The sequence below is a fragment of the Gopherus evgoodei genome, chromosome 2 (assembly GCF_007399415.2).
Source record: "Gopherus evgoodei ecotype Sinaloan lineage chromosome 2, rGopEvg1_v1.p, whole genome shotgun sequence".
Taxonomy (NCBI): domain Eukaryota; kingdom Metazoa; phylum Chordata; order Testudines; family Testudinidae; genus Gopherus; species Gopherus evgoodei.
In genome coordinates, this window is record NC_044323.1 from 45,585,328 (window position 1) to 45,602,693 (window position 17,366).

Consider the following 17,366-nt stretch of genomic DNA (forward strand, 5'->3'; position numbering starts at 1 on the left):
CCACATGCCGTGCTTCTAGGAATGTCTGTGTCCATGTCCTCATCAATATAATAATTGCATTGTCATCACTTCCTCACCCAGTTTTGCAGGTACTGCACATAGTGCTGCATAATACGCGATGTATTTACAATGGTCAAAACTGCAGCGGAAATCTGAGTGAGCTCCATGCTTGCCGCGCTATGGCGCCTGCATGAATAATCTTGGAAAAAGGGCACAAAATGAGCTGTTCGGTTCAAGATGGCCGATAAAAGGCGATAAATGGTTGTCTTCTGTAGCTTTCACAGAGTCGGGAAGCTCATTAGAGCTGCAAGAGTGGGAGAGCAGAATTTGCGGTGGAAGCTGTGCGGCTCTGTTCAGATGGCTGAAAAGTGACAGGAAATGGTTAGGTGAAAGGGTAGATAGAAAGATGAGAGGATATGTGAGGTGGATTCATAGTACCAGGAGACAGGCGGTGCACTGTGCTGCACCGTCTGCTGGTAGTTTGGTGTCTGCCGTAGCTTTCACGGAAGGAGGAGCAAGTGACGGCACACACCCAGAAACACCCACGAGAATGTTTTTGCCCCATCATGCACTGGGAGCTTAACCCACAATTCCAATGTGCGGCAGAAACTGCGGGAACTGTGAGATAGCTACCACAGTGCACTGCTCAGACATTCAATGCTAGCCTCGGTACTGTGTACGCACTCCACCGAATTCACGCGCTTTAGTGGGGACGCACAAAACCAAATGTATAAAATCGCTTCTGAAAATTTGAATAAGTTCGAATTAATTTTGTACTGTAGACATACCCTTTGTTAAACACAAAGTGCAAGTTTTTCAGTACAGACCTCAATTATAATCTAAGGGCTTCTACAGATGGAATGAGTTGAAGTTCTTCTGTGCACTTAAGGTTTGATCCAAAGTTCATTATAATCATGGGAGTCTTTCCATTGACTTCAATATGCTTTGGATCTGGGCCTATGAGAGTTATTCAGATATGAACTACGCATATATCTGAGGCCATAGAAAACATTTTTTGAATTACGTTGAGAAACAGTACGCGTACATATAATTAAAGAACATATTATCTTGCCAAAGAGGGCATATTTAAAATTTTCTGTGTGCACAACATTACCATTACCATTTCCAGACTTCTAACTGCTTAACTTTGTCTCCTTAATGTTTTTTTATGGATTAATATATTAGTTTGTGAAAAAAATATATTTATTTTTAAAACACCGTCATAAGGAATATTTCCCATATTGCTTTAAAGAGCAAATTAAAATTCTTAAAACCAGAGAATCTAAAAATCCTTGCTGGGGCTTGTGTGGAATATTCCAACTGAGATAGTATAACACTTACTACTCAAACGAGATAAGTGCCAGTGGTCAACATAGAAACAACCAATTAAACATAACTTAGCGCTGTTGTGCACTTCAGATTGAAATGTTAGTTCCTTGAATATACATTTATGTTGCAGATATCATTAAGAAATATCTTTCCCTTATAGATTCTGTCTTTAAAAGGTGGTGGTGGTTATGCTGATGAAGCTAATTTATATTCTTTCAGTGATAATTCAAACTACAGTTCAGATAAAGTCCTAGAGGGTTTAGTCATTGTCCCAGTTTTTTAGAGCATATCTATGCAAATGTAATCACTTGAGCACCCAACTGTTTGTATCTCTGTATATTTGACATGTTTTCACAAGTTATCTTTTTTGTAAGAAATTAAATAGGTTTATCAAATTCTAGAATGCTGTCAAGCAAATGACCCAGATTTACTTTAGCAGGGACCATTAAGGTTCAGAATGTTCTTAATCGCACCATAGGTGTGCGCCAACAGGAAGGCATAAGGAAACTCTCCCTAGTTTGTGCAGCCTACATAAGGAAATGCAGGAACCACTTCCATCATGCTTTCCAAAAGAGGACAAAGAAGAGGCAGGGCTCTGAGTCCACTTCTTCTGTTCACACTAGTCTGGGGAATTGGCTAGTACCAGAAAGGAGAGCAGGCTCTCCCATCAGTTGATGCTAGTTTATGTTGCTGATGGATCCTACTGCTTGTGGGTAAATACTGGAGTTAGTTTATTAGATGTATTTTTTGAGAGTTTATTGTGGATGTCCAGTGTGTGAGAGGGACTCTTATTTACTGTAGAGTAAATGTGAATTATAAAAAACTATTTAAAAGGCCAGTATATCATTTTCTCAGTCCCTTGCTTCTCTCATCTATGGTGTCTGCATGGGAGTATAAGACTTACTATAGACTTTATTTTTTCCTGTGTTATTTTTAAGGAGTAAGGATGCAGGTCTCATATCTTGGCCATAGGAGCTGGAGTGTGACCTCAGAGTTGCTGCCTTTTTGCCTTTCCACCTGACCCTATTGCTAACACTATAAGAAAAGATGCCACCCTGAAACAAGCAGGGGGATTGAAACTGGTTCTCCCCATTTAAGGTGGTCATGTCTGGGGCCACTGCTGCCCAAACTGCACAGTTGAACTTCTGTACTTGCGATGGATCAGCCACCTATAGCTGTATGCTCAGACCACTCAACCAATCAATTACCTCCATTCCCACTTCTGACTAGGTGCATGCTGCCTCATGTGGCCTGCAGTATGATGCCAGCCAATTATACCTTCCCTTTCTGTCCAAGTCTTCAGCATTCCTGCCCCCAGGATAATGCCAAGGCAGTGGCCCTCAGCACATATGTGGTCAGTAAAAAGTCATCCAGCTGCTACCTGTGTTTGCATTTTTGCCAGGCCAAGCAATATCTTACTTCAGATAATCCTTGAGCCGGCATTCTTTTCTTATTCATTCCTCAGAAGTAGATTTTGAATGGCTCGAGAGTTCTAGTGGCTACCTAATGAGTTAACTTTTCCAATAAGAATTATTTGAATTTCCTGTCTTCAACCATATCACCAGCTGGGTTCCATGCAAACCTAGTAATTTAGAGTCTTTCTTTTCTTTTTTTTAATCATTTGACATCGAGTTAGACCATCTCAATGACTGAACTCTAGAAATATCAGAGAACTGTAGATATATCTTCTTTTGGCTTTGAAATATGTAAAATTGATGCACTATAAATGAACATCACCAGATTACAGTGTCTTCGTATAATTTGATATAGTTGTCAATCTGCACAGTCATGAGTCAAACAAAAGAATTCTTCCCCAACTTACCTATCAAGAGGGCAGTTTCTCCACCTACGATTTGAGAAAATTGTTAGGTAGTAGAAATGTTTAAATTGTTGTTGCCAGTTTAATGCAAAATTATTGGTTCACTGGAAAATCTCTACTTTTGAAGAGCTAACGTGTCTTTTTCTTTTCCTTTTCAAAGCCATATGAGGGACTAAGACTTCAGGATTTGCGAAGGCTAAAGGATATGCTGATAGTGGAATCTGCGGACATGCTTCAAGCCCCACTGTTTACTGCAGAAGCTCTGCTTCGGGCACATGGTAATCAAAAACTAATAAAGCATTCAGACAGTTGTAGAAATTATCTCAGCAAAATAAATCATGTTCATGAGGGTTTTTTCTTTTCTTTTTTCTGCTATAATTGAAAGAAAGAGAGAAAATAATTAACAAAATGTGTATTGTTTTTTTGAGTATATTCCGTCTCTCGGGATAGTTTGCCAAGTAGTATCATACAGTGGAAAGAGGGAGTAGAGTCCTAATTAAACAATGACTGAAGCACCATTATGCCAAGCAGTGCTTCAGACCTGGATGGCACATACTGTGCATAATATCTTGTAAAAGTGTGAATTGGACTTCATGTAGCAGCCCAGCATATCTCAATGAGGGGAATATATTTAATGAATGCTATAGATACAGCAGCCACTCCAGGAGAATGGGCTCTAAAAGGAACAGGAGAAGAGAGTGAAGCTTCTCTGCAGTGTTCCCCAATATACTGTCTGATCCGTCTAGAGAGATACTGCGCTGAAATGACCCTTAGAGGTGCCGATATACAAAATAAACAGCTTAAGAGAAGACCTTACATTCTTAGTTCTGTCCAGGTAATGCGAGAGTGATCTCTTTGCATCTAAAGAATGTAATCTATATTCCCGTTACTTGTGTGGAAGTTGGAGGAAAATACAGGTAAATCAATACTTTGATTTACAAGAAACTCTGAAATCGTTTTAGGAAGGAATTTTGGGTATAGTCTAAGAACCATGTTATCTTTATAAAGAGTAGTATGGGGGGAGGGTCCTCCGTCAGTAGATGTTACTCATTAATTCTTCAAGCAGAAGTGATTGCTATTATAAAGCCTGTTTTCAGAGATAAATGGAAGGGGAAGCTTGCTACAGTTTCAAAAGGGGAAGACATAAGCTGCAATAGAACTAAATTCAAATTCCATGGAGGGAGCAGGCTCTGTACTGAGAGATAAAGAGTCAGTAAACCTTTTAAGAAGTGGTTCTCCAGCTTGTGTGAGAAAATAGATTTTTCCCATAATATCAGTATGGAATGCTGCTATTGCTGCTAAATGGACTTTAATGGGGAGAGAGACAACCCCATTGGTTATAAGTGTAACACACTTTCTAAAACGAATTGTATAGGAACTGTAACTGGTCAAGATTTCTACCAGATTGGCCATATAACAAATCTTTTTCATTTAAAATTAATAAGAACTGGCTGCTCCTTTGAGGAGCAGGGTCTTTCTAAATCAGTCAAAGTCCTGTTGCCCGAGCCAATAGAAGTAACAACTGAAGATCTGCATGGAATGTCCTTCCCTCTGTTGGGACAGTAAGTCTGTAGAAAACAGAGCGTCTTGTATTTGACATTGGATAAATGGAGCAACTCGGTGTACCATGGTTGCCTTGGTCATTCAGGAACAACTAAAATCACGCTGGCTGAATCTTGTTTTATTTTTATGAGAACTTTGAGGATTAGAGGGAATGGGATAAATGCATACATCAGACCCATTCCTCAATCTGGGATGAATGCATCTATCGCTGATAGATTGGCTGAGCCTGGTCTTGATAAAAATGGGGACATTTCATACTGAATCTAGTGCCGAACAGATCTGTCCAAAATCCCCAAAAGACAGAAAATGTTCTGAATCACTGAGTCCTTTAGAAACCATTTGTGGATCTGTGAGGAATCTGCTCAGATGATCTGCATCCTTGTTGTGTTCTTCTTCTAGTGATTGTTCATTCCAACCAGGTGTGTGCGCGCCATGTGCACTCCAGCTGGAAGATTTTTCCTTTAGCAGTGTCCAGAGGGTCGGCCTAAGCGCCCCCAATATAGGGCGCTGCCAATCCTCCACTCCTTCAGTTCCTTCTTACCACTGGTGACGGCTAGCTGGAACTTTGCTTGCTCCCGCAGCAAGTGCTCTAGCAGTGTCTGATAGCATATCATGTATATAGTTTCTCAGTTAGTAAATAGTTGTTCCTTATAGTTATAGATAATTGGTTTGGGCCCCCCTCCCCACAAGGTTCCCCCTCGTGGAGTATTCCTGGGTCTGCAGGGTTTGAGCTCTGTGAGGCCTGTGTCAAGTTTATGCCCAGGAGTGATCCTCACTCTTCCTGCTTGCAGTGCCTTGGTGAGAGTCACCAGAAGGAGAAATGCCGTATCTGCAAGGGTTTCCATCTCAGAACCCTCAAAGACCTGGAACAGAGACTAAAACTTCTGTTGATGGAGGCGACATTGAGGCCACACTCTGATCCGGGACCCACTGAACTGGCACTGAGCATGTCCTCATTGGTGCACAGTGCTCTGACACCAATGGTGCACAGAACGGTCCCAACTAAGGCCCCTCAGCACCACCATGACTTGGGTCATAAGAAGTCGGCCTCATCACGGCACCACTCCCCATCCCCGTGCCAGTAAAGAAGAAGAGGCCTGTGAGGGGTCGATTGCCCCTCACGAAACCTAAGGGGTCTGCAGTGTCCACGCATGTGTTGGGACAGACTACCCCCTCCTTCCTTCTGCCTAGGGTCTCCAGATGAGTCCGAACCCTCCTCGGTCCCCAGACCACCAAGGGGACATACAACTACCGTCAACGCTGGAGGCGGCCACAGACCTGATGCACCTCCCAGTGCCATCCTCCCCACAGAGGAGGGACAAGTCGCCAGTGACCGTGTGCCCCCCATTCCACTCCAAGGGCAAGCCTGCCATAAAGGCCTGCCAGTCTCCACCACCACCACCCCAAGCACCGCCTGCGCAGACAGAGGGGCCACACCATTCCCCAGCTTCACGGCACCACTTGCCAGCGACCCAGGGTACTGCTACTCCATGGTCCTCCAACTCGGAGACATCAGAGTCGGACTCTCATCACTCTAGCAGATGTGGAGCAGGAGGTCCAGGTCTCGACGGAGTCAACAGCCATACCCGGCAGCAACAGTGGCAGCCATCTGCTCAATGGCCCTTGTGGACACCCAGGGCTTACCATCAGAGCCAGGGCAAAGTCAGTGGTCTGCAATCCAGGACTGCGTCGGTGTCTTCGGCATCTTTCATGCCACAGACAGCGCTGGCACCACCACCAGTGGCACCGTCGTCCAAGGGAGCGGCACCACTAGCACAGCCAGCTTCGGCACCATCTCTTCAGACAACGGTACTGCCAGGGGCTCCAACTTCAACCCCGTTGGCATCGTCGGGCTCAGTATCGCTGGATTTGTCAGCTCCGGCACCAACTGCAGTGCCAAAACCCCATCACCGTGTGCTGAGGGACTCAGGGGCCAAGGGTAGTGAACAGGGCCTGCTACCCATCCTCTCTTCCTTGTCCTCGCTGGATGAAGCAGTCGCAGGGACATCAACAGCCCCAGCTCTCGAGGACAACCGCTCAAGGCCAGGGGATACAGGCCGAGGAGGTGGAGGAGGATTTGGACCCGGTTGTGGACATCCTTGCTCCCTCCGGCCCATCCAGAGTTGCTCTGCCATTGATAAAAATAATAGTTGACACATCCAAAAATCTGTAGCAGACCCCTGCTTCTCTGGCCCCTACGGCCAAGAAAACCGAGCAGCACTACTTCGTACCATCTAAGGGATACAAACACCTTTATACCCACCCTTCCCCAGACTCTTTGGGGGTAGATGTGACCAATCAGAGAGAGCGCCAGGGGTTCCAAGGCTCCACCCCTAAAAACAGGGATGCCAAGAAGCTGGACCTATTTGGCCAAAAGGTCTATTTGACCAGGGGCCTGCAGCTCCGCATAGCCAACCAGCAGGCCATTGTGAACCGCTACGAACATAACACCTGCTCGTCAATGGCTAAATTCGCAGAGCTCCTGCCTCAGGACTCTCAGGTGGAAGTCTCCACACTCGTGGAGGAGTGGAAATTGGTTTCCTGGGCCGCTCTGCAAGCGGCTCTGGACGCGGTGGATGCAGCCTCGTGCACGCTGGCCACAGGGGTGGTGATGAGGCGAGGCTCCTGGCTACAGGTCTCTGGACTGCCCCATGAGGTCCAGCAGACCTTATAGGACGTCCCCTTCGAGGGATCCTCCCTTTTCTCTGAAAAAAAAGATAAGAGACTTCACAGTCTGAAGGACTCTAGGGCTACTCTGCCCTTGCTGGGGCTCCTCACGCCAGCTACCCAGCACAGGCATTTTAGGCATCAGCCTGCCCCTTGGCCTTACCAGCCGCAGAACTGCCAGGACGTTCCATGTAGGCAAAACAGGAATGGTAGAAGGAAGCAACATCCCTCCTCTTGGCAAAACTCTGGCCAGACCAAACCTCCGCCTGGGCCTAGACCACCCTTTTGAAGGTCCAGTTGAGGACAGCTTACCACAATGAACTCTGGATCCTTCCTCTCGTACCTTCTCGTCCTGTCGATCCCCGTTCTACCATGTCTAGTCCCAAATTACTTCAGACCGTTAGGTGCTCCACACTAGGTAGAGAGGGAATATTCCATCTAATTCTGTGCCTGCCCCTGCCCGCCAACCCCCTTCCCCATCCCTCTTCAGGGACCCCCTCACGAGCAACTTCTAATTCAAGAAATGCAGTCCTGTCTCTCGATGGGGACAGTGGAGGAGATTCCTCAGGAGCTAAGGGGCAAGGGGGAGTTACTCCTGGGATTTCCTTATACCGAAGGCTAAGGGGGGCCTCAGACCCATCGTGGACCTGCTGCAGCTCAACAAGTTTGTAAAGAAACTCAAGTTTTGCATGGTCTCACTAACCTCCATTATTCCCTCATTGGATCTAGGAGACTGGTTACGCCACCCTCAACTTAAAAGATTCATATTTTCACATCACAATAGTCCCACATCACAGATGCTACCTCAGATTCGTGGTGAGCAATGGCCACTATCAGTTTGCCGTCCTCCCATCGGACTGTTGACAGAGCCCCGAGTATTCACAAAGTGCATGGCAGTCATTGCGGCATTCCTGTGCAAGCACCAGATACAGGTTTTTCCCTACCTCGACAACTGGCTGATCAGGGGCCGCTCAAGAGCCCAAGTGCAGGGTCAGGTGGAATTCATAAGAAGGGCCTTCCTCAAATTGGGTCTTCTCCTAAATGAGGCCAAATCTACTCTGTCTCTGGTGCAGAGTATAGAGTTTATAGGTATGGTCTTAGACTTGACTCAACCCAGGGCATACCTCCTGGAAGCCAAGTTTCACTCACTGGGGGACATCATACAGGGCCTCCGAAAGTTCCCCACATCCACAGCAAGGAACTGCCTAAAGCTGCTGGGACACATGGCTGCATGCACCTACGTGGTACTGCATGCCAGCCTCAGACTGCGCCCGCTCCAGTTTTGGCTGGCGTTGGTGTATTGGCCAGCCCGAGACGCTCTGGACAGCATCATAACCCTGCCCTGCCCGGTGTTTGACTCCCCGCTATGGTGGCTCGACCCATGAGTGGCTTGTGTGGGAGTGCCCTTTGCCAGCCCTCAGCCCTCTCTCTCATTGGTGACAGATGCCTCGGATCTGGGCTGGGGAGCTCATCTCAGGACTCAAGGCCTCTGGTCTCAGGTGGACCTTGCTCCGCTCATCAATGTCAGAGAGCTGAGAGCAATACAACTCGCATCCCACGCTTTCAAAACCCACATAGCAGGCATGTTCGTTTCAGTCCTCATGGACAACACCTCGGCAATGTTTTATACCAGCAAACGGGGATGCACGCTCCTCTCCCCTATGCCGGGAAGTCCTTGCACTGTGGGACTTGTGTGGAGTACTCGATCCTCCTGCAGGCATCATACCTCCCAGGAGTGCAGAACGAACGGGCGGACAGTCTCAGCCAGACCTTCCACGGCCACAAGTGGTGAAGTAAGTGTTCTTCTTCGAGTGATTGCTCATATCCATTCCAGTTAGGTGTGCGCGCCGTGCGTGCACGTTCGTCGGAAGACTTTTTACCCTAGCAACTCCAGTGAGCAGGCAGGTCACCCCCTAGAGTGGTGCCGCCGTGGCGCTCGATATATACCACTGCCGGCCCGCCTGCTCCTCAGTTCCTTCTTACCGCCGTGTCGGTCATTGGAACTGTGGAGCACAGCATAGCTGTCCTCCATGTCCCTAGCTCTCCTTCGTTTCACTGTTCTCATAGTTGTAGATAGTTGTAAATTGTAGTTAGTTATTGTTATTTGTAGTATAGCTGTATATACTTATTAGCGGGTTTGGGCTGTAGCCCTTCCCTGCGCCCGGCACCGGACCCATGCCTGATTCGCCGGGGTTCAAACAATGCTCGGCCTGGAAAAAGCCGATGCCGACCAGCGATCCCCACGACGCCTGTCTGAAGTGCCTGGGGGAATCGCACATTTCAGACGAGTGCCGCATTTGTAAGGCTTTTAAGTCTCGGACAAAAAAGGAGAGGGACCAGAGGTTAAGGACTCTCCTAATGGAAGCAGCACTTAACCCTGTGGCCCCGACGCAGAGCGCCGGCTCCGTGCCGGCACCAGAAAGACGCCCCGGCACCGACCTTCCCTGGCACCGGGATCCGACGCAAGGCCCTCAACGTCTGCGACTCCATCCTTGCAGACTCGAGCGGAGCACCCAGCATCTACCTCTGCCGCGGCACCACCAGCAGGGATTCCATCGACTCCGGGCCCCGGAGGTCCGTCGAGTCCGGTCCCTCCTAGCTCCCCTATAAGATCTGGGGTTGAGCTGTTGGTCCCTTCGACGCCAGAGACATTCACTTCGGCACGGGACCTGATTGCTCTCACGGAGCCTCAACCCCTGGTACCCCCGGTGCGGGTTATATGTAGAGGCAAGCCTGCAACAATCCGAGCGCCGTCTCTGGACTCGTCCAGCCGGCACCGATCCCCTTCAAGGTCCCGGCACCATGGACGTTCTCGCTCCAGGCGCCGCTCGCAGTCCCAGCGCTGCTCGCAGTCCCGGCACCGCTCCGCTCGGCGGTACCGATCGCACTTGCGGCACCAGTCATCTTCCAGACGGTCTTGCTACTCCCGGCACCAGTCTGGATCGAGTTCCCGCTACCGGAACCGAGACTCCAGGAGCCGTTCCCGTCGGCGGTCAACACCCCGGTCGACCTCCCGGCACCGAGCTGGTGGCAGATCCCGGTCGACCTCCCGGCACCACACCGGCGGCAGGTCCCGATCCCAGCACCCGGTACAATTCCCGATACCGGTCCCTGGCACCGAGAAAATCGTCGACGTCGAGACAGAGAGAGCCCGATCAGCCACGTTCGGCCCCACCATGGCCTTTCCGGCAGCCGTCTGTCTCATCGCAGGCAGACAGCATGTACGCCCTGGACTTGGACAGACCCGCGGCCCTCTTCCATGACCCTCCTCCGCAGGATCAGGGACCACAGCAGTGGGGTTTCTGGACGCCCTGGGCGTACCATCAAGCCCAGGGCCCTCAACACATTCCACCTCAACCAGTGGCATCTGAGCGCAGGGCTCCGGAGGCCTTGTTGTCTCGCCCTCACCCCTCTCCGGCGGGGGAAGAGCGATCTAACCAGCAGGACCCTGAGCTTCCTCCAGAATCAGAGGCGCTGGTACAGATGGAGCCCCCCGTGGACCCGCTCCCACCGGGGGTCTCCTCGTCGTCCTCCCCCGATGAGGCAGTGGCGGGAACGTCATACTCCAGTCCTCCCCCACTCGACCTCAGGGCGCACCAGGACCTCCTCAGGCTTGTAGCGCAAAACTTGAACTTGCAGGCTGAGGAGGTTTCGGAAATCGAAGATCCTGTGGTGAGCATTCTCTCAGCGGATGCTCCCACCAGAGTCGCCCTTCCCTTCATTAGGACTATTCAAGCCAATGCTAATACCATCTGGCAATCACCGGCCTCCATCCCTCCTGCTGCACGTGGGGTGGAGCGCAAGTATATGGCACCCTCCAAAGGATATGAGTTCCTGTATGTCCACCCAACCCCGTGCTCCCTCGTCGTGCAGTCTGTGAATGAGAGGGAGTGCCACGGGCAGCAGGCCCCGGCACCGAAGTCCAAGGAGGCGAGGCGTATGGACCTGCTAGGCCAGAAGGTCTACTCAGCGGGTGCCTACCAACTCAGGGTCTCTAACCAACAGGCCCTCCTTAGCCACTATGCCTATAACTGCTGGGTAGCAGCGGATAAATTTAAGGAGTTGTTGCCTCCGGATGCGCGTCAAGAATTCGCGGCACTTCTTGATGAAGGCAAGAAGGTCGCAAGAACTTCATTGCAGGCATCCTTGGACGCGGCAGACTCGACCGCCAGAACTCTGGCTTCGGGGGTTACAATGCGCCACATCTCCTGGCTATAGGTATCTGGCCTTCCTCTGGAGCTCCAACACACCATCCAGGACCTCCCGTTTGAAGGTCAGGGCCTGTTTTCAGAGAAGACCGACCCCAGGCTGAAAAGCCTGAAAGACAATAGGGTCATCATGCGCTCTCTAGGGATGCACATGCCCGGGATGCAGCGCAGACCTTTCCGGCCGCAACAGCAACAGCAGCGCCGGCGCTATCCCCAGTACCGCCAGCGGCAAGACTTTAGTAGACGCCGAAGCAGGAATGGCCGGCGCAGACAATCGGGCAACCAACGGGGGCAGAATCAGGGCTCCTCTAAAGCCCCACTTGGCCCAAAACCTTCATTTTGAAGGTGCGCCCGAGGACGCTGTACCAGTTTCCCCCATGGATCCGTCCCCCCCGTTTTCCAACCGCCTTTCGTTCTTCCTCCCGGCGTGGACCCAAATAACTTCCGACCGTTGGGAGGTGCGGACGCTCCTCGACAAAGGAGCCATAGAGGCGGTTCCGGAGAACGAGAAGGGCAAAGGGTTTTATTCCCACTACTTTCTGATCCCCAAGGCCAAGGGAGGCCTCAGACCCATCCTCGACCTGCGGGAACTCAACAAACATATGGTGAAGTTGAAGTTCCGCATGGTATCCCTGGGGACCATTATCCCATCTCTGGATCCTGGAGACTACGTCGCCCTCGGCATGCAGGACACTTATTTTCATATAGCCATTTTTCCACAACACAGGCACTTCCTTCGGTTCGTGGTCAACCGCCACCATTATCAATTTGCGGTCCTCCCGTTTGGCCTCTCCACAGCCCCGAGGGTATTCACGAAATGCATGGCTGTTGTTGTCGCATATCTTCGACGCAGTCGCATATACGTATTCCCATACCTCGACGACTGGCTGATTCGAGGCACGTCAGAATCGCAGGTCCGCAACCACGTCCGCAAGATCAGCAGACTCCTTGGAGCTTTGGGCCTCATTATCAACGTGGACAAGTCCACTCTGCTCCCCACGCAGAGGATAGAGTTCATCGGGGCCATTCTGGACTCCACCTTGGCCAGGGCCGTTCTGCCGCTGTCCAGGTTCCAGACGCTGTCGGCCATCATTCGGCGTCTACAGACGGCTCCCTTAACCTCTATAAGGACGTGCCTAACCCTCTTAGGCCACATGGCGGCCTGCACCTTTGTAACAGGTTATGCGCGGCTTCGCATGAGGCCCCTCCAGTCCTGGCTTATCACACAATATCGTCCGGCCAAGCATCTGCTTGACGCGGTTATCACCATCCCCCAGGAGGTATTGGATTCCCTCCGGTGGTGGCTAGACCAGTCCATAGTGTGTGCGGGGCTCCCGTTTCGTCCGCCCCAACCCTCGGTATCCCTAACAACGGATGCCTCAGACCTCGGCTGGGGGGCCCACCTCGGAACCGTGAGGACGCAGGGCCAGTGGTCTCCTCAGGAAGTGGCCCTCCACATCAACATACGGGAGTTGAGAGCGGTCCGCCTTGCTTGCCAAGCGTTCTCCCATCAGCTTCAAGGTCGCTGTGTCTCGGTATTCACCGACAACATGACGACCATGTACTATATCAACAAGCAGGGCAGCACGAGATCCTCTCCCCTATGTCAGGAGGCAATGCGACTCTGGGACTTTTGTATAGCCCACTCCATTCACCTCATGGCTTCCTTTCTCCCCGGAGTGCGGAACATGCTGGCAGACTGTCTGAGCAGATCCTTCCTTTCGCACGAATGGTCCCTTCGCCCGGACGTCGCCCTCTCACTCTTCCAGAGGTGGGGTTGTCCGCGACTGGATCTCTTTGTGTCCAGAGGGAACAGGAAATGCCAGGTGTTCTGCTCCTTTCAAGGGCGGGAACCAGGGTCGGTAGCACATGCCTTCCTTATCCCGTTCCCGCTTATCCACAAGGTCCTTCTGAAGGTGCGCAGGGACAGGGCCCGCTTGATTATGATAGCTCCGGCGTGGCCCAGACAACATTGGTATCCGATGTTGCTGGACCTGTCTCTGGCCGACCCAGTCCCCCTGCTCCTTTACCTGGACCTGATCGCCCAGGACCACGGCAGGCTCCGTCACCCAGACCTCCAGTCTCTACACCTCACGGAGTGGCTCCTGAGTGGCTGACCAGGTCAGAACTACGATGCTGTACCCCTGTACGTCAAGTACTATTGGGCAGCAGGAAACCTTCCACCAGAGCGACGTACTCGGCCAAGTGGAAGCGTTTCTCCCGTTGGTGCACGGAGAGGGGTTCCCTCCCTATGGAGGTTTCTATTGCCAGTATTCTCGATTACATCTGGTCCCTCAAGCAGCAGGGCCTGGCGATATCGTCCCTTCGGGTTCACCTGGCGGCTATCTCCACCTTTCAGCCGGGGGGAGATGGCCGTTCGGTTTTCTCTCACCCTACGGTGACTAGATTCCTGAAAGGACTAGAACGTCTCTACCCCCAGGTTCGACCTCCTGCCCCTACCTGGGATCTCAGTCTGGTTCTGACTCGGCTCATGGGCCCTCCATTTGAGCCGTTAGCGACTTGCTCCCTGCTCTATCTCTCCTGGAAGACTGCTTTCCTGGTGACCATCACCTCAGCCACACGAGTGTCAGAACTCCGGGCCCTCACGGTAGATCCCTCGTATACGGTCTTCCATAAAGACAAGGTGCAGCTGAGGCCACACCCTGCCTTTCTCCCCAAGGTGGTCTCGGCCTTTCACGTCAACCAGGAGATCTTTCTCCCCGTGTCTTCCCAAAGCCCCATTCGTCCCGCAGGGAGCAACAACTCCACTCGCTTGATGTCCGCTGGGCACTCACGTTTTATGTCGAAAGGACCAAACAGTTCCGCAAATCCCCCCAGCTCTTCATGGCAGTAGCAGGCCGAATCAAAGGACTACCCATTTCCTCACAGAGGATCTCCTCGTGGGTGACGTCCTGTATCAGGACCTGTTATGACTTGGCTCACACCCCTATGGGCCATGTGACTGCGCACTCCACCAGGGCACAAGCATCATCGATGGCTTTCCTCGCCCGTGTGCCCATCCAGGAGATTTGTAGGGCGGCGACCTGGTCCTCCATCCACACCTTCGCTTCTTACTATGCCCTGGTCCAGCAGTCCAGAGATGACACGGCCTTCGGCTCTGCAGTGCTCCATGCCACGACTTCTCACTCCGACCCCACCACCTAGGTAAGGCTTGGGATTCACCTAACTGGAATGGATATGAGCAATCACTCGAAGAAGAAAAGATGGTTACTCACCTTTGTAACTGTTGTTCTTCAAGATGTGTTGCTCATATCCATTCCACACCCGCCCTCCTTCCCCACTGTCGGAGTAGCCGGCAAGAAGGAACTGAGGAGCGGGCGGGCCGGCAGGGGTATATATCGAGTGCCATGGCGGCGCCACTCTAGGGGGCGACCTGTCGGCCCACTGGAGTTGGTAGGGGTAAAAGTCTTCTGATGAACATGCACGCGCGGTGCGCACACCTAACTGGAATGGCTATGAGCAACACATCTCGAAGAACAACAGTTACAAAGGTGAGTAACCGTCTTATTCTAAGTCGATCTAAGATATATCAGCTTCAGCTACGCTATTCTTGTAGTTGAAGTTGCATATCTTAGATTGATTCTCTCTCTCCTCCCCTGCCTCCCCCCAGTGTAGACCAGGCCTAAGAACCCTTTAGGTCGATGGAATGTGGTTGGTTTTGTGGACGCAGTCATTTTTAAATCAACCTAACGTGGCTAATTCAACCTGACCCCGTAGTGTAGACCAGGGGTTAGAAATTCTTTGACCTCATCCTGGGTTTTCTTTCCTCTCTTGCGTTTGAGAGAATGCTTGCTGTTGGTGTTGCTGGTGATAATCTGACTGCCTCTTCTCATTATAGAGGGACAAGGTGGGTGAGGTAATATCTTTTATTGGACCAATTTCTGTTGGTGAGAGAGACAAGTTTTCGAGGTTATACAGAGCTTTTCTTATAGTAAGACAAAGAAGAAAATGGTGTGTGGTATTGCCTGTGATTCCTGAGCACAGGCATAGGTTTTCTCTGTTGATAGGGAGATGGTTGCCATGGAATGCGTCTCCTTCATCTTTTCCAGTACCTCATAAGTTTTTGAATTAAATAGTCCATCCCCTTTAACGGGTAGATCTTCTATTTTTGATGCTCTTTCCACAGAAAGAAATGATCGTAGCCATGCATGCCTACATAGAGCTATTGCAGATGCAACAGCTTTTGAAATGGTGTCATGGACATCAAATGATGCCCTGAGGGCATGCTTAGCCCAGTTTTGTCCCTGTTTGTTGAGAGCTGATGTCAACTTTACCAAAAATCTCCCAGAGGATTACAGAAAGACTCATCTCTTATCTCACAGTTGAAACTAATACCTGGCCATCTCTGCTTGATAATTTGCCACAAGCATGTTTAAAGAAGTTGAAGAAAACATTTTTCTACCTAGACTCCCAGCTTTTTCTCTTCTATAGCATAAGGGGTAGAAGATTGAAGACTTCACCTTGCTCTTTGAAGTGATACTGCTATAATCAGAGTTTGGCTGAGGGTTTATATGAAAACAGGAGAATCTTTCATAAGGGATCTGGTATAACTTGTCAACCTTTTTTGAAATTGACTGGTACAATGATGGATTGAACCATAGGAGTTTTGCTGGTTTCCAAATACCTTCTAACATAGGCAACAAAACCCTGCTTTTTGCAGTAAACCCCAAAATGTCAGACTGGATGCATAGTCTCATTGAAAGCTACTGATGGTAATTTTAAAGTTTATGCCATTCTATCAACTAGTTCATGAAATTTAGATTGCCTCTGCCAAAGAAGACAATGCTGTAACTGCTCTCACACTGCCATCGTGCGATGAGCCACTTTCCGGTTCCATGACATATTGGAAATTTTCCTGTGGACATTCCTCCTGGTGGTCATCTTCAAAAAGTATAGCCTGTGCCAAAGAAAGAGTGCCATACCACTTTTCAAAGCTATGCCCTCAGAACACGTTCATATGCTGCAGGCAGGGAGGGAGGTGTGTGAGCACCCTAACACACACTGCTACCAGTATTTTTATTGTCCTGGCTGCTCCCCCTCTGCACATCCCAAGAGTGGGAATATGCAGAGGATACTTGAAGAAGAAAAATGTATTACAGTATTTTGTCATGACATAAGTCTACCACTCAGCTAGTCTATTTAGCAATTGGAATTTTTGTCCAAAATATAGATTAGCACTGAATGTTGTGGTAGAAAATAAAACCAGCTTCTTTTTGAAGTAGCATTTCCATTTTAACTGAGTTCATAAAGATGGTTTTATATCCCCGTTTATTCAGACTGTCTGCAGTATATCAAAAATATTCAGGCAGGGGAGTTAATAGGAAAGTGACTGAAACGAGGGATCATAATCTAAGAAGTTTTGAGTTAAAGCTGTTTGGAGATAGTTGATCCCATATTGAAGTTCTGACCTTCATAAAAGTCCATTCCTTTATTTAGTCAAACCAATGGTTGTTTGCTGCTAAATATGTTGTGTGTATAGTGAGTGTGTAAAAACAGACACTCTTCTTTCTGTTACATAAAACTAGTATGTTCATTATAATAGGTTTAACATGGATGTGAATAATAGTAATTAAATTAGCCCTTCCAGAAACTTCCTCTTATATTCAGTCGTTTGAAAAGCTACTGTTTCCAGTTTGACACACTGGGACAAATTAACTCCTGGTGTAACTCCATCGAAATGAAATGGACATGGCAACTTCAAAATCACAATTCTTTCTGAAATTAGTTTTTCTGTGTGAGTTAGAAGTAACACCTTAGAT

At 49.6% G+C, this 17,366-nt stretch overlaps 1 protein-coding gene across 9 annotated transcripts in view; it reads left to right on the forward strand.

Moving 5' to 3' along the window:
• The window catches only part of ANKIB1 (ankyrin repeat and IBR domain containing 1), a 199,056-nt gene that overhangs the window by 113,807 nt on the left and 67,883 nt on the right, over positions 1-17,366 (forward strand). For all 9 annotated transcript variants that reach the window (XM_030550545.1, XM_030550547.1, XM_030550544.1 and 6 more), the window contains one exon: positions 3,309-3,426. In XM_030550545.1, the coding sequence (XP_030406405.1) occupies positions 3,309-3,426 (118 nt within the window). The remainder of the gene's footprint in view (positions 1-3,308; positions 3,427-17,366) is intronic.